Source organism: Seriola aureovittata, chromosome 12 (assembly GCF_021018895.1).
Source record: "Seriola aureovittata isolate HTS-2021-v1 ecotype China chromosome 12, ASM2101889v1, whole genome shotgun sequence".
Lineage (NCBI taxonomy): Eukaryota > Metazoa > Chordata > Actinopteri > Carangiformes > Carangidae > Seriola > Seriola aureovittata.
This window is the reverse complement of record NC_079375.1, coordinates 13,001,198-13,024,940: the sequence shown is the minus strand read 5'-3', so window position 1 is coordinate 13,024,940 and position 23,743 is coordinate 13,001,198. Positions and strand designations below refer to the sequence as shown.

At 37.9% G+C, this 23,743-nt stretch overlaps 1 protein-coding gene across 1 annotated transcript; it reads right to left on the bottom strand.

The window, feature by feature from the left end:
* Nucleotides 1-613: 613 nt before the first annotated feature.
* Nucleotides 614-11,281, bottom strand: prkacbb (protein kinase, cAMP-dependent, catalytic, beta b). The gene is made up of 10 exons (XM_056391766.1): nucleotides 10,944-11,281; nucleotides 7,060-7,121; nucleotides 6,851-6,979; nucleotides 6,458-6,556; nucleotides 6,266-6,348; nucleotides 5,964-6,090; nucleotides 5,732-5,827; nucleotides 4,703-4,825; nucleotides 4,378-4,542; nucleotides 614-2,121 (listed from the first exon to the last, which is right to left on the bottom strand). Exons 1-10 carry the CDS (start codon nucleotides 10,987-10,989, stop codon nucleotides 1,996-1,998), a joined length of 1,056 nt encoding a protein of 351 aa, XP_056247741.1. The 5' UTR covers nucleotides 10,990-11,281; the 3' UTR covers nucleotides 614-1,995.
* Between the last annotated feature and the right edge of the window lie 12,462 nt (nucleotides 11,282-23,743).

The following is a 23,743-nucleotide window of genomic DNA, read 5'->3' as shown; positions in this document are numbered from 1 at the left end:
CAGCAAGCGAACCACTATTTATTTGTTTCAAACTGAACTAAAACATTTCTGTTAACTATTGAAAAAAATGAAAAAAAAGTTTATGTACAAGCCGTGTTCCTTACTTAGTTGAAATAAATGATTTACTCAACATTTAAATCGAGGCATATAGAGTTGTTGACTCATCTATTACTTCTGATCCATAATTTAAATTTAATTTGTTCCCGTGCTTTTTTCTTTTCACTACTAAAACCTCTTATATATTTGTGTGTGTATATATATATATATATATATATATGAGTGTGTGTATACATTCTCACTATATGTGAAACACCTTAGATAATAAGAAAAAAAAAACATTTTGCTGACTTTCAAGGACTGAAATAAAATGCTAATTTTTCTTGAGAACCCTTGTAATTAGTCACAAATCATCTTGGGTTTGTTGGATCACACACTGGGATCCACTAAACTGCAACAAAGAAGTTAAACAAGGACTTATAAGGGCTGTGGTTAAACCTAGTGTTTATCACATTCATTAACTATTCTAGATTACTGTGTGGTGAAATTCAGACCATCTTTATGCGAGTGTACCAGCGGTAAATGTCACAATGCAAGGAGAGTTGCACAACTTCAACACTTTTAAAAATAAAATTTATTAGCTTCTCTAATGTGTATAAATAAAAACATATATGAAACAATGCATATACGTATAATGTAATGAGCTTAACAATAACAGGGTTACATGTGATACAAAGGAGCAGTCTTTATTTTAGACAGTGTATTGTGAGGAAAACTGTACCTTGAAATTAAGCTTTCAAATAGGCATACCTGTAAGTTGCAAATCTACATTCTTTGACAAGAATGAAAGAACATAATCTGTTTGGAGGCAGGGAGAATATGGCAAACTGCAGTTTTGCGTTCCCGTTTCTTTAGATTTTAAAACATCTTTGATTTAATACATTATAAATTCTGTACTTTTTTAAGGTATCACTAACAATGTTGAGGCACAAAGCCGCAACACTATTCACATTGACCTTCTCAGCTTTACATTACACTCAATGAAAACCCTAAAAAGGTTTTCACTTCACTCTTTTCCATTTACTGGAGTCACATTGTTCCACAGACTCGTAACGATAGGTCTTTATAAGCAGACCTGAAATCTAGGGACAATATGACTATAATGTTAGACACAGCGACAAAAAAGGTTAAGATACCGAATGACAAATTTTACATGTAACTAACAGATCCAAGAGGATCCAACAAACAACTGGATTTGGATTTTACTAATGTAACAAGGTTTGTCATTTTCTGCAATGGCTTGCTGTGCCAGAATACCAAGAAGACAGTGAGTGGATGCTTTTGTGGGGGTCTGAGGACTTGGCTCTCTAAGGCAAAAAGCAAAGAAAGGAAAGGACCTCTCTTTTTGTGTCTTCCACTGTTTTCTATTTGGTCATGCTTTAAACACCTGACGTGTTCAAATGTCTTACAAAACTGACAGATATGCACATAGGACAAATACTACCTCTGAAAGCTGGCCAGTACTTGATGTGGACTTGTAACAGACCATTAAATATACACCATTGACGACTAGAGGGAGTACCCTTCAACCCACACAACTGTGTGTCAAATTGCCACAGACAAGTCAGTTAAAATGTGTGGACTATTATTGGCCGTTGTCTCAGTTTTTCCTCATAAATTGAAAAATATCACATTTTAAAAGGGGATAACAACATCCAAGACTAACTGCTTCAAAGTTAAAAAAAAAAACAAAAAACAGCGGGTAGGTACAAAAAAAAGAAAAGAAAAAGAAACAAGTGGTGTGTCTGCTTTAATACGCAGGTGTACGTGACAGTGAGAGGTTATCGGCACCCAAGGATCATGGCGACCTCATTCAGCCTTGTGGAATGAAGGGACTATGTAGTAGATCTGAAAAACGATGGTCTCTGCTCCATCCCAAGTCTTTAGAAGAGTGCAAAGATCCCCTTATTTTCCCTGATTTATCCATGTTCCCGCGTCCTAAAACTCTGCAAACTCTTTCGCGCATTTTTCTGTTAAAGAAACGCGGATTTCCTCCTCTTCGTAGTCGTCAAAGTTGCTGGTGTCCCCTGGGCCTCTGCACTTTGGTATGAATGGGGCTTCCACCTGCAAGAATAAGAGAAATACTCATTTTAACATGCAGGATTTAGATTTATGTCTAAACAGCCAGTTGGCAAAACAGCAAGAGACAGAAAATGAAAACTATTCTTACAGAGAAATTGTGAAAAAGATTCAAATCACTAAGCACAAATGAAAGATAGAACAGACCTACTGTGTGTTAAGTAGCATCAGTTATGCTAACATACACTGAAGGCTGACAGCTAAAGGAGGCAGTAAGCTTTAAATGAAGTGCTAGTCAGATGATCAGTATGTGAAACTGTCTCCCTCCACACTTCTCCAATGTCTGGGTCAAACAATTTTTGTGACTTTCCAAACTTGACAATCATACCCCGTTCACACAGCGAGGTAAGTCAGTATGAAGAATTAGAACTTTTTTTTAAGCGTTCTTTTCTTCCACACAACTACCTCCCAAAATTTTTGTATGTATAAACAAGTGCAACAGCATGACTTTCTTTTGAGGAAGAGTGTGCCCGAAAGTGTGCGCCTTAATCCGTGTTTTAACAATTTTGACAGCAGGCTTTTCATCCCACCTTTGAGCATTGCCATCTGGAACAGCTACAGCACGGACACTTGTGCCTTTAGACATGGTCGGACAACAGTTTGTACACTTTGTAGTTCATCTCAAGCATAGCCCAGCATTAAAAAGGTATCTTATGTCATGGATTTTGTTTTGCATATGACTGTACCTCTGCTGGCTGTATATTATTCACCCTGAGATTAAACCTTCACAGTTTATTACCAAATGTTTTTACCAAATGTTTGGCTGTGAAGTTGCACATTTTGCAAATAATCCCTAAAAAAACATACTTGTAAATTTACTTATACCCATTTCCTTTTAATATTTTGTGTTAACAGTTTATTTTCAATAAATTTACACAGAAACACTTGACATTCAACCAATTAAAAACCAGAGACTGGCAGAGCACGTGGGCTTTCTCTTCATTATTAATGAATGTCGATGTCATTTCTGTTTCCCGGGCTGCATTACACTTTGCATGTTTTCAAAGAGGCACACAGTATACAGCAATCAACATCTTCTTGAGGCTAAAGCTTGACATGACACAAATGTCAAATCTTTGCCGTACTATTCCTTCAAAAGGTGTCAGTCCACCTCCCTCAGCTCTGTATTTAGTAAACATACTGTATTTGGCTGGTAGAGAGAATGAAAGCGGAGAGATAGAGAAAGAGGAAGAAAATGACCTTAGTTGTGATTCAAAAACATGCAGGAATTTGTTTGTGTGCACACCAACCTTCACTGAGTTGTTAATTGTTTGCAGATGATCAAATATAACCCAATTGATCTGATCATTACATCTGCACAGATAGTGACTTTCTATCTTTTTTTTTTTAATTCATCTTTCAGGAGAAAATATATTATCAGACAAAATTTAAATGCAAAAGAGACACAGAGTGAAAACGGCTCTAAAATCCCCTTTTGAAATGACCCTGCAGTATAATACTATATTCGATCATTGTCACACAGCAGTATTTAACAAGTCAAAAAAAGTCACCTTTAATGATTGTCAATAGACAAGAAAAACAAAGCAGGCTTCTTGATTTGTGTGTTGGATCTCACTAACTGTTTCTACATCAGAATCACTAGGTTTTGTCACAAGGTTTTGTCTAGTAGAAGCAGAAATTTTGCAGCCAGTAACTACTGGGGACCAACAATAAATCGAAGAGAAACATAAAAAGTTAATGAAAATGGTACAATCTTGTAATAAATCTGGACAAGCAGGCTCAGATTTAAGGGGTGCATTTGACAAGGAGGAGCTGGTTTAAAGTTTCTAAAAACATAGTACAATTGTTGCAATTGTTAACTGAGGTTAAAAAGAATCAACAGATCAATAGGATTCAGGCCCGAGCTAAATATCTACTTTGATTAATCGAAACACTATTTCTATTGTTGTCCCTGTAAAATGGCATGTGACACTGATACCTCACAGCCATCAGTGGAGTTGGGTGATTTCCAAGTGACCAAAAAAAACCAAAAAAAACATAAGACTCTGACCGCCCAGTTTTGAAATGTCTGTTGACATTCACACAGAAAAAAGACTAAAATAAATTTGATGAACAGTCCTCAGATAACAAAATAGTGTAAAATAATACTATTGCGGCATCAATGCTGGGAATTTTACAACTTGCAAAAAACAATATGAACAAATCAATATCTAATTAACTTGTTTTTTTCACAGGGGTAACGCTGTTTGGTGTCACTACAAAATGCATTTGGTGTCTTGCCTTTCTCTCGTAGATAGCGATCCAGTCTGTTGTGGAAAACCATTTGTGGCCCTTAATGTCATTGACTCCGTTCTTCAGGTTGCCGTAACGTTTGGTCAGATCCACCTGCAGCAGGTTTCTCAAGAGATCCTTCAAGTCGGAGCTGAAGTGGGAGGGGAATCGCACCTAGAAATAGGAAGCAAGAATCTATTAGACTTTCCTTCAATCAGTTTAAATAGCAGCGTTCTGTACAAGCACAATAAGACCTAAGTAATTCTCAAAGTGCAAAGTGCAGGGAGGAAGCACATTTCAAATGTAAACATTTCCGAAACAAACGCCTGCTTACCTTTCCAGACACTATCTTCTCATAGATCTGAATAGGTTGATCTGCAAAGAATGGAGGGTAGCCAGCTGCCATTTCATAGATGAGAACTCCGAGGGCCCACCAGTCCACAGCTTTGTTATAGCCCTAAAACAGTCAAGACAGACACGGGTGTAAGAGCTTCCTTATTAGGACATCTTCTAAAATTAAGAAATAACTTCCAAATGCTTCCTACATCCTCATCTGGACCAAATGATAACATTAAGCTGGGGAGATATTCTTTTTTTCGAGACTTGCATAAAAATGCTTAATTTTAATTGTAATTTTATTACCATGTTCAGTATGAAAACTCACAACATAACATAACAATGCTCATTTCTGTCTACATACAACACATAAGGTAAAAGGCAATATCCACCATTGCTTACTCAGACTGTGGGATACAACACGTTAATGATACTTTTATTGTGTGTTGTAATTGAGCTTTTTGTTATACCAGCAACCGAAGTGATTTTCTCTACTTGTGTAATTCAAATGTAGTTTGTACTTTCTGGTGGAAAGAGTTTTTGCAACAGCAAAGTCCAATTTCTTCCAGTTGATAAAAACTTAGATTTGGAGCCTTGCACAAAAAAAAGGGGGAAAAACCCATCACTCCTCTTTTTTGCTGCATTACATTATGGTCTACTGAGGCTACTGAAAGTGAAAAAAGTTCTTCCTCTTGAGCAGATTTCCTCTTGATGATTGAAGTGGTCAGTATAAAAAGAATCCTGACATCTACTGTGGATGTTTTAGGTAAATTTACAACTTTATTGCTTGAAATTGGCTGGAAAAAAAAAAAAAAAAAATTGATTGATTAATTGATGTTATCTACTAGGGGAAGTAAATTACTCAGCCAAACAAGGTCTTCTGGGAAATGCAAAAACAGTTACTGTATTACTATATTAAGAACTGTGGGGTGGACTTTTTGTTGCACTACAGAGAAAGGAAAGACCATTCATCTGTTCAAACACTTAAAAAGAAAAAAAACAAAAAAAAAAAACAGAAACTCCATACTTTGCTGAGGATGATTTCTGGTGCCAGGTACTCCGGTGTCCCACACAACGTCCAGGTCCTGCCTTTTACCCTCTTTGCAAATCCAAAGTCTGTCACCTAGAAGTCAGGAGTACACACACACATATATATATATATATATATATATATATATATATACACACCATTCATGTGCACAGTGTGGACATTTAGGACACAGCAGCATTACTTATTCATTGGTTTCATTCTAGCTCACCTGAATGTAGCCGTGGTGGTCAATGAGAAGGTTCTCAGGTTTCAGATCTCTGTATATGAGATCTAGTGAATGGAGGTACTCAAATGTCAGCACTATTTGGGCGGCGTAAAATCGTGCATGTGGTTCACTGGAAAGGAATAAGAGATAAGTGTGGTCACAGTCACACACGAAAAAAAAAAAACATGCAACACAAGTAATCTCAAAAACTGATCAATGTTTCTTATAAGCAGAAAATAAAAAGTTAAATCAAGGGGGCATTGCACAATAAGACGCTGTATATTTTATACGTAATGAATACTCACCTGAACCTTCCAATTCTTCTTAAGTGTGAGAACATCTCTCCTCCTGGAACGTACTCCATCACCATGTACAAATTGGAGTTGTCCTACCATAAAGGAAAAGACACTTGAACAATGCTGATAACCTTAAAAAGGAATCTTAATTACTACATAAAAAAAAAAAAAAAAAAAAAAAAAAAAAAAAGGATACTGTACCTTAAACGCGTACTCAAGTTTGACGAGAAAGGGGAAGCTCACAGCCTGTAATATCCTCTTCTCATTTAATGTGTGTTCTATTTGCTTGAGTTTCACCACCTGTCAGATAAAAAGAGATAAGATGATTTTGTCGGGCCAATCTCACTGACACTAGCAATAGAGATTGCAAACACTGAGAGGAAAGAAAGCTTTTAGTTATTTATGTATTTTACTTGTGTCCTCTAGTAACCCTGTAATGCAACAGCAACAGGTTCAAATGTCATCTTTTAGGGTATTTGCTGGATATATTAAGTGCCACCAAACATTTATTGTCGCTGCACATAAAGCTGCTAATGTCAACACTATTATTTATTTGAAAATGTCCCATGAGGCCCGATACATGTTTTAACTGACCTTCTGCTTGTCCAGTATTTTCATGGCAAAGTATTGCTCTGTTCCTTTGTGTTTCACCAGCATGACTCTCCCAAATGAGCCGGTACCCAGGGTCTTTAATCTGTCAAAATCATCTAGGCACGTTGTGCTCTGTGAAAATAACAATGTGTTAGATTACTCTGTGGACGAAGCTACAGCAAATGTTAAGTTCAACTTTCCATTATTCTGACCTGTGGTGGGCATTCCCATTTCCGTAAGAAATCTTCTTTGGCTTTGGCTAGAAACTCTTTCACTAAAAGAAAAAAAGATACAGTTAGCCTACACAGTTTAGCAACACAGTTTGAGTCATTACTATAAAGACAGGTACAGGTTTTAGGTGGAACTGGCAAAAAGACCAAATGCTATTCTACTAGAAGGGGAAAGGAAGAAATGTGGGAAATGGAAATTAAATTGTAAATCAATGGAGAAGAAAACGGGGCAACGTCAACTCTCATCTGGATATAAATTAAACAGGATATTAAAAAAATACCGCATACTTTGTTCTAAAGGTGAGACAAAACATAAACACAAGACGACACCATTCAAGACAGGCAGACTAGTGATGCATGCCAAGAAACTCAGTATATTTTCTGTTAATTAGTAGCCTTATTCAAAAGGGAAAGGGACCACAACACTTTACAGGGTAGGTTTATCTGAGCAACTTGTGCATCACTTGATACGGTTTAAGGGAAAACTATTAAAAACAGCATAAAAATGGTAAGCAGAGACAAACCAATGTATGGGGAACACAGCAGACAGCAGATATCCAGATTGAGAGAATGCGGATAACAAAAACACCAACTTATTATCAAAGCACACAATATAAGCAAGCACATCTAGCAAGTTTTTCACAATGAGACCAATGCCATTCTGCCATTCTGGTCATCTTTTGGAGGAATGAGCATACCAAAAGTCTCTATTGATCACCAACGTTTTGCAGGAACAATCACCCACATGGATGGGATGATACAGAAGAGAAGACAGAGAGAAATATAGAGTTCATGTACATAACAACAAGTATACCACATCAAAAAACATGAGGCATATGTAGTGAACCAAAGCAACAAGAATGAAAACAGAGTTGACATTCACCTGAGGAATTTACACAGAGACTGACTGTCTCCAGTGGTTTTCGAAGAACAGGTGTACCCAAATGCCATGTAGCACAAATTCAGTCATGCACATTAAGTCAGATCCAAAAGATAACAATCCATACTAGAGAAAAAGAAATTCAAACCATACTATGTTCTACAAAGCTTCTGGGTTTTTGTAAAAAATATAATTTGGGTTTTTTGCACCTAATTCAGAAAACTGAGATAAAACTGAATTTGCGTTAACAAAATAAATCTAAATCGATTTGCTGTTTACTCACTTGGTTGATTGACGCAAAAAGAATTAAAACTATTTTGATGACTGATTGAACTGATTTTTCAAAATGCCAAATATGTCTTAGCTTCTAGCTTCTCAACAGCCAGGCTTTGCTGTTTTTCTTTTACCTACATGACTGACTGGTGAACTTTTCATTAAACAAAATAAGCAATTTGAAGACGTCACGTGACGTCATTTTTCTATATTTTCAGACATTTTATAGACCAACACTAGGGCTGCAACAAATTTTCCAGAGCCTGAGATGATGTCCTCAAATGTCATATTTAGTACAACCAACTATCCAAATCCAAAATATATTAAATTTATAATGATGTAAACAGAGAAAAACAAAAACAGATGGGATTCCTCATTTATGCTTGAAACATGATTTAAACAATTAATGAATTATGAAACAGACAAAGATTAATTTTGTAAAGATCAACTAACAGATTAATCACTAACTGTTTCAGCTGTAGTCTGACTTTTCATGAGCCAAATGATTAATCAAGAAATTGACCTACAGATTAATTGATAATGACAATGACAATAACAGCATCGATTACATGCTGATTTAATATTCCCCATCCAGAAACTTTAAATAGTTGAAAAATCTGAGCTCTTTTTGTTCACACAAACGTCTCTCCAACATTTTGTACCTTGAGGGAAAAATAAATGGTCCAAAGCCAGCACAGTTGGCCAGCCCTTCCTGACAGCAATGCCAAGATCCAGACAAGCATAACATGGTTTAGTTATGTCAGTCTGTCCTGTTGCACTACACTGTGAAACACAATACAAAATAGGTGTCATGAAGGCAACTGTTTAATCTCCCTGTGACCAACTGATCCAGCTAGTGGCAGCTATATAGCGTAAACACAGGTAGTCTAGTGTATAAACAGTGCTATAGGTAACCAGGACGTCTTGTCAGAGCGGTTACGCTCCAGACAAATCTGCAGCTCAGGGCACAGTGTCAGCTTAAACAGGTTTAACAGTTAGCTGAGGCCCAGGATCTCAGGATCATAGTTACACTCAAAAGAAATGCTTAGCAGTATGAGAACTATTGCTGATCTGATCATCTCTGTCTGCCCGAGTGTCTCTGGTTGGCACCGTTCACTGTGCCTGCCTGGTCTCTCTCAACAGGTCGATAAATAAGAGGAACGTTTTCACTGCATCATACAGTGACTTTACTTTAAACAAACTAAGTGCATAACTGAACACAGAGGGTACTGTGCAAGTTTTTAAGAGTGTAAAAGTGCATGAAGGTAGCAGAGAAAAGTCAGTGCATACGTGACTGATTTTAAGCCATCAAATGCAACTGATTCTGCAACAAGCAATAAACACCTACAGCTTTTATGTTTACAACCAGGCATAGGGAAACATGTATGATATACTGCATGGGATGCTCAACGATGACCAGCTGCACACATCAAAGTACACGAGCGCAAAGTAACACTGGCCTGGGCCGAGTTACGTCAAACCTTTCAAAGCTTGTAATACCCCTTATCCTCTGACGAAGGTCTGATGACAAGCTGCTCCAGTCAATGACAAGCTGAGTGTGAGAAGTGAGCCTTGATGGACGTTTACCACAGCAAGATTAGAAATGGGGCTCTAAATAAACACAACTGACACAATTGTAGTGTATTTGTGTGTGTGCGCATATGCCAGGAAGACAGTAGTAGGTCTCAGTTTTATGAATGGAAAGAGGGCATTTGTCATTTCTTCACCATATTTGGTAAGGGTGCTGCACAGAGGGAAAGCTTTGTTTATGTAGCCAGGAATAAAATGTAGCAGTGAAGCCCTAGGCAGAAACAGTCCCACACTGCCTTCAAGTAAAATTTATTGGCTATTTATAACAATTACTCATGGGTTTGTGGTTTATTGCTGCAGATTTAAGATCATCAGTACAAAGTTTCTATCTCACACAGCTAGCCTGTGCTGAGAGGAGGCTGCAACAAAACATACAGTAAGAAGCACGTCGTGATTGTTATAAGCTAAGGATGACACCTCAGAAGAGATGATGAGGTGATGCTAGTTTGGGGCCATTATCCAAAGATATAGATGTGAGGCGACAACACGTTTCGGCTAACTGTATGTGCACAGGCCTGAACAGCTACCACCATCAAGAGGCAATGAAATGACAGGGGCCTTCTGAGGGCTAATCCCCCCCTCACAGCTAAAGTTAGCAGGCTAGCTGGTCATCTAGCTTGATCCTTCTTGTACTCCAGCTGGCACACACGGAGTAACCTTTTAAACGTGTGAAATCATCCATACGAAGAATATATCAATAAGCGTTGCATTCACAGCTCTGTGATAAGCTTTAATAGCTTGTTGTTAACACTGTCAGTCAATGCTCCCCTTACCCACCCCCTTGCCTTACAGCCAAGAAAACCACAACATTCACGGGGTCTTGTTGCTGCTAGCCACCTTCGCTAGGCCTTTAACTAATTAAATGTGCAAGATTACACGCACAAAACAAAGCCTGAATTGTTGTTTTTCGACAACTAAACGGCGAAGTGTCTGCAGCGCTGGTGGGATAACTGTGCGGGGGATGACGGACGGCCCTCCCCTGCTTTACTTTAGCTGCCAGATAGGACAGTGTTAAGTGCTATAACAAGGGTAGCTAGCTACTTTATGGTTGGTCTTGATAAGTGTCAAACGACTAAATACAACATGAAACGCCGTTGAGGCCAAAACAACAGCCCGGACTCACCGCTCTCTAGCTCGTTGCCCTTCTTGGCGGTGGCAGCGTTCCCCATGGTGTGGAAGACACGGCGGTCGCTCCGACTGAGAGGAGATGGCGGTGGCTATAGCTAACCTTCCTACAGCTGATATTCCCGAGCTCCTTCAGATAGGTAAACACAAATCGATACAAATATTTTTGTTGAGTTCAAACGCGAGGAAATAAAGGCCAGTGTCCCTTCCAGCAGCCCCCCTCACTCTCCCTCTGTCTCTCCCTCGCCTTCTTCCCTCTGAAAGGTTTCCGCTCTTGCTAATGGAGCACTATCTGTGTGGTTGACATGAAGCTAGCGGTCACTTCTGTTTCTGACTGAGCTGCTGCTCCCCCCCCCCCCCGTCCTCCCCCCAAGCCCTCAGCTGCACTCACGGTATATGGTTAGAGTTAGGATTGGTCAGAGATGTCTCTGTCAAGATACCAAACGAGCCTTGCTTCCGCGTTTTTGGAGCATCACGATTGCATTCACAGATATGGGATGACATTTGAGTTCTCGTTTGCCTGACTTTATTAGAGGCTAAGTATAACTCAGGCGTTTATTAATGCCTCTTGTTTGTTTGATTTGCAATTACTAATGCAGCTATTAATGGCTACAAGTGCAGTTTCAGGAGTGTTTATATGTTGCCATTATGACCTCATGTTTTAGTATTGAGCAGACATTTCTTTTTTAAGTGTTCCTATAAACTTTTACCCCGTGACAATTATGCTTTCTATTAGCAGCACATTTACTTTTATTATATGTGTGAGAAAATTGTCATTATGTATTTAGCTATGGCAAGCATAACTAACTTAAACAGACTGTATTTAAATAATCTAAATAAATAAATAAAATGACAAAGACAAGACAAAATTAAAGTCACATCTATTTTATTCAAATAATCTAACATTACATATGACAAGTACTCAGATCCTTATACTTAAAAGTAATAATGAATGAGAATGCTAAAATACTCTATTACAATTAAAAGTCGTGCTTAAATTTAGTAAAGTAGATGTATAAAGTATGATAAAACTGAAATACTCAAAGTAGAAATACCTCAAAATTGCACTTAAGTACAGTACTTGAGTAAATACAATTATCAGTAGTTATTTTCTGCTTATTAAAGTGTTAATTGTGACAACTGCAATTTTTAATAGTGTTTATGGCTCAAAGAGTAATAGGCTGTTGTCATTCAGATCTAACCTTTTAATATATAACAGGCATTTAATTGTTAAGCATTCCTTGAAACTTTTCCTTCTTGCACATCTCAGCAGGTTCATCTATTTAGAAATGACAATCATGAGTATGATGAAAACTCAGTTAGATCTTAATTTGAAAGATAGGCCTGTAGCTGTCAAATAAATAAATAAAAGGATATATTAGCCTTTCATAAGTAGAAGTATAAAGTAGGATAACATGAAAACACTCCAAGTAGTGATATCTCAAAATGATAAGCACAGTACTTGTAAAAGTAGTTACTTTCAACCAGTGCTAATCCAACTGTCAATTGATGCATCTGAAATTTAGTCACAATGCATCCATGATGACTTAACATTTTTGTATATACCATAATTTTTTTAAGCATTCCTAGAAACTTTTATCCTATTTATTTTAGTTCTATCCTATTATATGACTTTCTAATACATGCTTTATGCTTTGACATCATGTGCACAACAGCATTTTGTGTTTATAAATGACAAGCATAGAAGTTGATAGAGAAACTGATATTTAGATACAGTTTAATAAAAAAAAATGTCAAACAATCCAAAAAATAAATATTATACCACAATCATTGGAAAGTGAAGTCATTTAATTTCATTATAACCCAAAATGCTTAAAAAACAAAAAAGAAGTGCTCACATCCTTAACTTAAGCAAAAGTAATAGTACCACAATGTAAAAACACTCCTGCATTAATGTATCACGGGCAAAATGTAAATGTAAAGTATCAAAAGAGAACAAATCTTAACATCTGAGACAAATCTTCACTTTTTTGATAAAAGTGTGAAATACCATTATTATATATAATACAATGCCCACATTGTTCAAATACCATAATATTAAGTTTTAATTTTCAAGGTAAAATGCATAATTTTAGCAGATATGACCAACATTTATCCACTTGAAACTGTCCACTTGTCAGCACAGTCTCAAGCTCCTCCTCTAGCCAACATTCACTTCCTCAAAATTTGGCCTCATTTAACGGCATGCAGTCAAAATTACATAATTGCATACACTTACAAAATGATGTAATGACTGGGCCCTGCAGTATTATTGCAGCATTCTAAATCACTGTAGCAAGCACAATGAACCCACCCACCCACAGCTGTACAACTTGTTTAGTACAGTTGTGGTTAAGCTTGTTGTTAACTGTTCCAAGTTTGATGTGGAATGAATGAAGCACTTGTAATTTATTTTAATATTTCCACTATATGCTACATCCTCATTGTGCGAGTGGGATCAGATCTATATAGGCTTCCAGTAAGGGTTGAAAACAGCAGTTGCCCTTGACATCTTTACTGAATGCAATTGTAATAAAACACAAGCAATTCAAGGATAGTCACTACAGATCAGAAAAAGATGGGATACAATAAACATACATTAATACTAAAGATACTGCAAAAGAGAATTAGTAGAGTTTGTTCGTAAAGCACCTTCCAGCAAATACAATAAGGGCTTTACATAACACATAAAAGGCATTGAGACAAGATATAAAGGTTACACAAGGTGATACAAAAAGACAATATAAAAGTGTCAACACAGTATCAAGCAAGTAGAAAGTAATAAATATAAAGTGTGCCATTACTTAAAGTCCACAAGAAAAAAGTAAAAAGAGACAAGTAACATCACTGTAACCCAGCAGGAAATTAACACTTACATAAAATTTTGTATTAGCAACACATTAGCTTCGGACAGCTGGTGTAATGGCTAGCTTGGTCAGCAGTCATCTGATCACAGAAAGATCTGACAGATCTGACAAAATGGTGGATGATTATTTACCAGTGAGCAATTCAAGTTTTGCATACAAAAATAGCCTATACTAATAAAAATTAAAATCATCACTATACATTAAACTACCGTGACTTCAAATTAAAATTCTTCTTTGAATACCTTGTAAAAATGTATTTCAATCAAAATGTAATAATATAATAATAATATAATAATAATTTTGGTAATGTTTCTTGCATCTGTGTATTATGGAAGTTTGTTTTCTTTAACATATGTTTGTATATATGAATTGAGCAAAATGTGCTTCTTTTTTTTTAAAACATAAAACACTTTGTAATCTCTGGTTTTTGCAAAATAAATAATTATTATTATATATGGTTATAATTATAAAAATAGCTACACCTCCACCAGGTGCAATATTACTACTTACATATGATCACATCAGTAATAATAAACATCCAGCATCATATATATGATAATGTAACTCTCTGAAAGGAGTTTTATTGCCTATAGGGAGCACATTTACTTACAATTTGATGATTTTATGCTCTGTTACTTAAGTACATGAGTTCATGAATATTTTTACATTGTGGTAGTGTATTTTTACTTTTATGTAAGTAAAGAAGCTAAATCTGTGTACTGCTGTAGTTTTGCTTAGTAACTGACCGATTCAGGGCAGATCAATCAGCCAACTGTCTATAGGACCGACAGCAAGTTTAGAAATGATTGTATAACTACTGATAGGCCCAAGTGTTCAGTTGGCACAGGGTAATGTAGAGTGCAGCCGACAACAGTTGAGGTGGTCGGGATGGCCGAAGTCACTGCACAGCCTTATGCAGATATCGTGGATCTAATTATCATCAACATAAGGGATGGGAGGTTCCTCCCTCACTGACATACTCAGCCAGCTGTCATATTTTGATAAGGTGTCTGATGATTTGTGTTTTCGGTTTGATTGCAGTCTTACTCTGTAGCTTAGTGCATATATCTCCTCTGTGGTACCCTACCACTGAGGCTAGTGGTTGGTACAATATTCCTCAGTTAGGTTTAGGTGTGTATTCTCACCTTTGAATTGCATTATAAAGGAATATTATATAATTCATTTTTTTAAATTAAATTCAATCTCAAGGTTGGAAATGTCCAGCCTACAATAATAATAATAAAGTTTATTTATAAAGCACTTATCAAAATCAGAGATTACTAAAGGACAAAATGAAAAAAGACAGAAAAATACACAGATGCTGCCAAATTTACCCAAGTTCAGTAAGGTTAAAAAACAGGCTTAGAATGAAAAATACATTGTCAAAAGCAATATAAAAGAGAAAAAACACGATTGATTTAAAACAGGTTATTTAAAAGAAATATATTTTTAGAGGCAATTTAAAATAAGATACTGATTTTGCAAGACAAACAAATTGACTGTGGTATCTATTCCCTAAATTAAATATCTATTTCTATTCCCAACCTCCCTGCTACTGTTCAGTCTAGTACTGACAATTATGCTATGAACGTCTTCAGAATATTTAGAATATGATTGAACTACATTTTTCCGTAATTCGCCCATTTACATTCACAACAGGAAATCTGAGCCAATCATCATTTTAGTTTTCAGTTATGAGACTCTTGATAGATGCTGTATAGCACAGTGTGATATAAAAATGGTGTAGTCTATTGTTAGTCTGTGCTCTCCTCAGGTTGCCAAGCATCAATGTGTACTGTTATTACACTTCACTACACAAGAGGGCAGCAGATCTCTGCTCCATAATCTGTGAAGAAAACCTGTGTATGGTGATGTTTTTTTGTTGTTTTTTTTTTTTGTTTTGACCACAGTCACAGAGACTTGATGTCATTTTTCTTGATTAAAGTCAGTTGTTTTCAGTTTTGCGTTCTCTGCTCAGATGTTCTAATTATGTTGTTGCATTTGGTTGACGTAAGTGTGCTGACTGTCTATTTGTTGCACTCTTTGGGGCAAACATGTGATAGCCCATTGTGTCCTGTTAGAGCTGTAAATGTTGATGTTTAAAAAAAAAAAAAAAATCTTTGGATCCACAGTTGTCCAACAGTCTCTCAGCAAATAAAGTATAGTGCTTCATTTTGTTTTCATAAAAAATGCGTGCAAGCCTGTGAAGAGATATTTTTAGTTATTGAGGGTGACGCTCATCTGTTTTCACTCTTTTATCTCCTCATTTCTCCTTTTCTTTCTGTTTTCTTCCCAACAAACAGCATGTCATGTTCATCCCAACTGACCAGCTGCTCTCCATATTGCCTTTCTTGTGTTCCTTGCAAACAGACTGGGCTGCGCTTCAAAGGGAATGATTTATGCCCTTAAATGAATGAATGAAAAGGCATATCTTTCCTGTTTTCAGATTTGCACTGTTTAGATCTGTAACTATAGACTGTGCTGCATCATTTCAGCCTGATGTATTCAACTAGTTTTAATCACAACAACAACAACTGTAATTGTGGTGATTTTGCTGTTATAACCAAGAATCTGGGTTCAAATATGGTTCGTGTAAAGCATCCTATAACTTTAACACAATTTTAAGCCTTTATTTGTCCAGGCAATTGAAATATTGGGTAGAGTGGCTGTATTTCAGACACACCCTGCTACACATTCACACAGGAGCTGCCTAGTACAACCACAGATTTCCTCTGTTGGCTACTGACCAACTCTGCTCCAGTGGTCGGGGCTGAAGTGCCTTCCTCCACAGCACATCAACTGAATTTATAGGGAGTGGGGTGTGTGTTATTTGCAGCTATCGAGCTTCTAGCTGTCACTGGATCCCTAAAGTTCCTTCCTCTTGCTGGGATTGAAACCAACAACATTGTAACGGAAAGCTTTCTGCTATTATTTTAAGATTAAGATGACGTGGAGAGTAAATTTATTGGACTCACTCTGCTTAAAAATCGGTCCTGTTTTTTAGGGGTGGGGCATGGTGGGGTTGGCACTGCCTGCATGAAGACGTTCACTGCTAAACACTATGTATTATAGTGTTGCTGATGAAAAAAGAGAGCAAGCTGATTAATGTGCATGCCTTAATGTGTTTATATCAGCACTATTTCAGGGTTGTGAGACAGTTAAAAAGAGAGAGAAGAGGTTATATGTTGCAGACAGACAGTGATGATCTAGTTATCTCCTTCTTATCAGTCACCAGCTCCTATTAGGATATTGCATGTGGTTCCAGGACATTACCCATTTCCTCCTCTGTATATCAAAGCCTCTTGGTCCCCCTCCCTCCCAGAGCCTAATTCACTCCAGATGAGCACAATGGGACATTTGATTTAGTGTGCGAAGACACATGTATACAGCTGTGTCAGCTTGCCTCAAACAGCTGGCGCAGAGCTTCAGTACAACTTTTAATCATGCATTTGTTTATGTAATTAAGATAAAAAGAAAAAAAAAAGATACAGCACCAAGGACCGTGTTATATTGTCCTCAGCTGCAGAGCGATCAGATATTTCAGTGTGATGTAGGTCCTGTCTTTGTTGTAGCTCACACTGCTAGCAAATGCTCATGGTTTAATGACATGCAGGTGATACAAATCATGTGCAAACTGCAGAAGGTCTTCCAAGTGTGTGTCAACACACATGACAGCTCTCCCAGCGAATATATTTCTGTTGAATATGTACTTTGGACCCCGGACAAGAGGCTCAAGTGACCTGTTACAAAGGCCTACATTTTGATTTTGTAACCAACATGTAGTTTTTTGTTTTTTTTTATCGGCTTTTATTAAGATGTTTAAAACTTGCCTTGGAACATGAATTATATATATATGTGTGCAGAACACCTTATCTTCACTTCCCACTTTTGCTTTATAGCCAAGCTTGTTTTTGTATCTAGGTTCCTGTATTACCTCGAAGCATGGGTGAGCTCTGGGCATCAAGAGGTATCATATATATACTGTTCGCCTGTCTGGGAATGTTGATCTGAAAACCATGAGGGCTTGTCTCTATTCATTTTCTATTCACTGTACCAGGTCTCCTTTGTGCCTTCATGCGGGGAATATCTATATTTTTTGTTCTTTGGCAGGCTCAGTGGTGCACTACAACATAAATGCCTATAATTTCACAACCACAAGATAATGTATTCTTACCAACAGAGGATGGTCTCAAAGTGTTCAGACAGTTGCTCAGACAGCTAATTTGGGATAGATGCACAATATCCCTTTGAAGTTCTGCTTCAGTGCAAGCGCTTCGATATTCCCCCCCTAGAAAACAGCACGTACCGGCTTCTCTGTTGCACACTGTTTTAGTTACTAGTTTTAGTTGCTGAAAGGAAGGTAATGTTGCATTTGATTAAGTAGAGGGTTGATTCATTAACAAAACAGGGCATGCACGAGGAAGTTGAAGTACAAAGTACAGCAGGAAAAGTGGTCCAGGTCACCTTGCTAGTGTCACACTTGTATATTCCATTTCAAAGAAGTGTATTATTTTCTTCCTCAACCGACTGAACCATGTGTTTTTTTGGATGTTTTCACTGCTCCCTCAGAAGATTTTTCTCCAGCTTTTTATTCATAGATAAGGTGATTCATGCTAACTGTGAGGGGTGAACATATTGGCCAAGGCACTGCAGAGACAGAGAAACCCACTCAGTGTCTTTTCCACTGCAGCGTTTCAGAGATGGCAGAGATTATGGGAGGATAACACTGCACAACATGGCCGCCCCAAACCAGATCAAAGCGAAGACAATCAAAGCCAGAGTGAAAGCTACAGCAGTAAGCTCTTTTAAATGTCTGCCTCCCCCGCCCCAACTGCAAGAGTGTTACCCTCAACTCAACTGTTTCCATCCCCAATCTTTCCACTTCTGGGACCGACATAAGCCCCTTTTGCATGAATACTGGACAGCGAGTCGGCCGGGCATAAATCCTTCAAAGCAATGCAAACAGAGCAGTAAATGACCTATGATAATGTTAAACCTAAGCGGTCATGCTGTAAAACCTGTGTAATGCCAGAACAGATAAGACATGACACTGGTCACGATCATTTATGGCGCTGGGTTTAAGCAGTCTAAGATCGCCGTGACAAACGACTTGTCATGACTCATGTATGGTTTTACATGAAAGGGTACAACCACAGGGCTCATACACTGCACGGTCATAGCTGCGTCGGTGTTTTGACCCACTTTCTCACAGAGGTTAGTTTTTGCTGTAGAAATCCACAGACACCTCCCCATACATCTGTAAAGTCGAGCCTGCTTGACTTTTCAGCCTTTGACCTGTTGTCCGTATGTTTTTAGATTGATGGATGCATTTTTTCCACCTCCCAGACAGCTACTGGTTTCCCTTCATTTCAGAGTGGTATGACAATCAGCATCAGAGACCTGCTTGAGGAAGGTAATCCATCACAATGGACATTCATTCATCTTTATTCTTCATCAGTGTTATGTTAATGGTTGCATGGTAATGCACTTTAAAAGCCTGGGTTGTTTTGAAAAGCGCTGGTAGGGAGCTCCAATGACCAAGACTTGCTTGGATGTCAGCAGCTAAACAACAACTATTTTAATACAAAAAGCTCAAAATTTTCACATTTTAATAACGTGAAATGAAAAAGAATTTTGAGGAATTGGATGCAACTATGCAGCTTGTAGCTTGTAGACATTTTTAGCTCTTGATTTTGGTTTTCTGGTCTGCATGTAGACTGTATACGTTCTCAACAAACCCTATGTTTTAAAACCATGAGCAGCTGTTTCCAGACTATAGGGCTGCACGCTGATTGCCAGAATGAAATGGCAGAGAGCTGATGTAAACTAGTACTGGTGAAGAAAACTGAGCATCTAGCAAGCTGAAAACCCAGATGTTTTTCACAGCAGCCTGTGGACAAAAGCCATAGCTGAGAAGTGAGAGAATACTGAACTTGCATTTGTCAGGTTGGATGCCGATATTGCTGAGAGTAAGCTGGATTTGAACAGTGAGTAGGTAATTGTTTGCTTACATGTTTGCCATAACAACGGGACAAGCAGATATTGCTTAAGAGCTGTATTTATGTTGCCCCCTGGTACTCATAAATCACTAAATGGAGCTTTAGCCCTTTAAAACCAAGTTCATAGACTTTAGAGTCACTACATGTTTTAGCTAAGCATACCCCATATACATACCCCATATGTACTCCATATTGTTGCTGTCAGGAGAGGTTAGATTACTCAGAAATACATCAATTTGTGCGTGAGCTGTACGATGTACCACATGTTCTAGGACATACTTTTTATGATATCTTTTTTATGAAAAAAAGTTTTATTCAACGATAAAACTTTGATAGACTAAAATAAAAAAAAAAGATAATATGATGTTGCATTTTATTGATGCTTGAAAAAGATTATCTCCTGCATTGGAGTTATTCTAACTATGTAGAAGCAGTGGGCAGTCACCGTGGGAGCCATCTACTGAGTTGATTTGGAAAAAGGAAAATAACAGAAGTATGTCTATGCTTGCAAAATGTTTGTCTCTATCAGGGTTGAATCAGAGCGTTCCCACCAGCAGTTGAATGCGCCACCTGGAATATGCTTCAGAGCAACCCATGCAGCATGCATCTCAGCTGCCATGACTGACTACTAAAACACAATGACACATTATTATTGAAAAAGAATATTTGTGGTAAGAGATTCTCTTGAAGTTCATTTTCAAGTGGAATTAACTTCAAACAGTGAACAATAGCTAAAAATACATTGATCCATCTAAAAAGCTGTTTTATGCTTTGGGGAAAATGTGGGTGTAGGCGGTAGCGTAGAATATACATAATTTACAGTAAATGGGCAATGTGCAAAAAACGCTGGTATGGTCCTGTAGAAATATCTGTAGCCTGTACTTCTGACTCGGCAGTCTTAGATGTTTGATTTCGCCTCAGGGACGGAGCTGACAGGTAGACAGAAGCACCTCCCAGGGACAGGTTTACCTCAGGGAGCGTGAATCAAAAGCATTCACCTGGACCTGCAGCAGTCGGGGACATACCTGTATCAATTAAGAGCATCGCACTGATTACGACTGAGATCAAACACCCCACCTGACCTGGCACTGCTTGTCAGCTCCACAGACAGCAGCTTTTGGAGTGCCTATAATGTCTGTGAGAGCAGGGATGAGCATGCTGAGGGGGAACTTTCATTTTGATGATGTTTCATCAATCTGTTTGAAGTTTTTTTTTTTTTTTCGTCCTTTTTTTTTCTTTTTGGCTGCACTCTTGCTTGCTGTGCAAAAGCTTTCAGTCTCGGTGACTCATAGCAATATTTTGCTGTCCCAAGTGTCCTTGAACATTTCTTACCAATGTGGATAAAAGCTGGCTGACAGCTCTTCATGGTGCTACCAGAAAAATTCCATGGTATCTAAATGTACAACTCAATTAGACCAGCTATAGGTTAAGTGGTTTGTTGGCTGGTTTTTGTAGAGCATTCAAGAGATGGGTCAAATTGAAAATGACAGTATAGATGACAGTAGTCATATCAAGTTGATCTTGGAAAGGTTTTTGACTTAACCTTTACTCTGTGTCTATTCTCAGTAGTGCACAAGTTACTCTGGCAGCTGCTGCTTATTTTGAATCTTTAGCATGCCTTTCTATATTTTTAACTATTAGCCTTATCAGTCAAGTTTCTACAAATGTGACAGCTCAGTTTCTAAAGTTTATATTGTTCTGTTTTTCCGCTTCTTAGTTTTCTGAGTGCTGATTAAATGGCTTTTTGGCATCAGCACAGCAGACTGTGGTTATGTGTTTCATGCAAATAAAACGACTGCTGCCTCTGCTCTAAATATTTAGCCATTGCGATCCTGTAGTCCATGCACTGTGTCCGCTCTAATAAGATGTGACTGTGTCTGGACTTAAACTCCATTCACATTATTACAGTTTTCAAATAGCTCTAGATTTAGTCTTGGACATGAGAGACAGTTCTGGCCTTAGGTACCTGTGTTCAGCAGGGAATGGCTTGTTAAACAGCTTAAAATCAGAGCTGAGACGTCTGCACAGGCTTCTCACACATACTGCTCAAGACATTGCCGATTCCAGGAGTACTTTCTGATCTTTCAGTATTCAGCTTGACTCCAACTTTCCCTTTATAAATCAAGAATGTGGGAGTGGTATTCTCAGCTCATCTCAGGTTTTTTTTTTAACTCTCCTGATAGCTCTGCTTCCTATGTTCAACATCTTTTTGTAGCCTAGGTCTGCCTGCTACCGTTGTAATTAAGACCAAGAATTATCAGACCGGAATCAGATGAAAGGCTCATAAAGCACTGCTGAATTCAGACGTATGCCAGGGGCCAGCTCAGTTACAGACTTAATTCATATTCCCTTTGTTCCTCTCCAGTCTCACATGGGGCTTCAGGCAGCTGAAGGACTAGTGGGTCTAGTGACAATATAACAGGTATTAAATAGACCATTTCCAGTGTCACCATGTGGCAACTGAAGGCTTCAAAGAGCCAACAATTTGCTATGAAATTAAACCAGGGATCAGTCTGGCCCACATGATACTGTATATCTTCACCACTGCAATGTGAAATGTTATGATGCAGACATTTAGCATGCCCACAACAGAGACCCTTAAATAACATTATTTTCTTGAAAATATAAGTCCGCTGTGGCAATCACGGGAAAGAGTTATGTTCATTAATACTGTATATAAATCACTATGTGTTTAACTGAGTATGTGCTGAGGTCTGGAGTGTGCTATATCATCCGTTTTGCTTTCCTTTTTTGGGCTCAAACCCCCTAATAGGCTGTTTCAAGTCTATTTCTGTAAACATGGCAGAAATTATGCTACCTAACCTTCCGAGTAAAACGATTCTGTTTGTAAAGCCTTTTTAATATTCCAGTCATTCCCAACCAAACCATCTGGTGGCGGTCTTTGCACTCTCCCAGTGGAACATTACTCTTAGTGATCTTGTCGCCCTATCACTTGCTACCTCATTAAAATGAGTGATAATAAATCCCAAAGGCCATGTGCAATGAAATCATATTGATCATCAAACACATGCACATGCATATCCTCACCATCATAATCATGTGTGCACATCAATCCACAAACAAGCCTCTACAGAAGCAGTACAAACCACTCCACTATTAAAATATTTCATTTCAAATCCCTTTTCACAGTCCAGCACCTTTGTAGGTGCTCAGTACATACACACTATAGGAACACAGTGAAGGCTGGGTTTTCAAAATACAGACCAGAGAGGAATGTTTAACCAGCCAAGGTCGCTGTGTGTTGCCATGCACTGTTGTTGAAGGAGGTTCTGGGAGAATGGAGGGACCATCTCTCATCTGTATTCTCTTCAGATGGCTTGCGTTAGTAGGATCATGCAGATATGGGATTTTTCTCTGAGAATTAAAACCCAGATGTGACGCTAACAGACACACACATCCTCACCACAGTAAAATATTATTTATGGCTCTGCAGTCAGCATAACTAATGCCTCACACTCAGCAATCACTCACTGTGAACAATGCAAAAATAGTCTTCAATTTGAACTTGTTGGCAATAATCCAGTTCCGCCCATGTACCCGAATTTATTTGCCCTCCTAACTCTGCTCACACGCGCTCACAATTGAATGTTTAAATTATTTCACAGAAAGCAAAACAACATAGGGCTTTTTCTTTGATTTCTATCTCTCTGTAGCTCCAGTTATTCCTGGATGTTAGTTTGAATGTCAAAAACCCTGCATAAATACAGAAGGTTAGGCTGTTTATTTAGTAAATCCTTGACTATAAAGATCATATACTCCTTTACTGTAATGTTAAAGGCACTGCCATTTGCATTTGAATGTTTCATGGAATGTTAGACCTGAAAAGTGTGAATAATAAATGCAGTTAATCAGTAATTTCATACCAAGGTGAAAAATGAAATACTGCATTATACTGAAAAACTGCATGATAT

What these genes read in the sequence shown, in the direction of transcription:
- prkacbb (XM_056391766.1), bottom strand. Translation starts at nt 10,989, where the DNA reads ATGGGGAACGCTGCCACCGCCAAGAAGGGCAACGAGCTAGAGAGCG. An exon ending in ACCACCACGGCTACATTCAG is followed by an intron (nt 5,828 to 5,963) that starts GTGAGCTAGAAT and finishes CCTGACTTCTAG; the next exon opens with GTGACAGACTTTGGATTTGC. An exon ending in AGAAGATAGTGTCTGGAAAG is followed by an intron (nt 4,543 to 4,702) that starts GTAAGCAGGCGT and finishes TCCTATTTCTAG; the next exon opens with GTGCGATTCCCCTCCCACTT.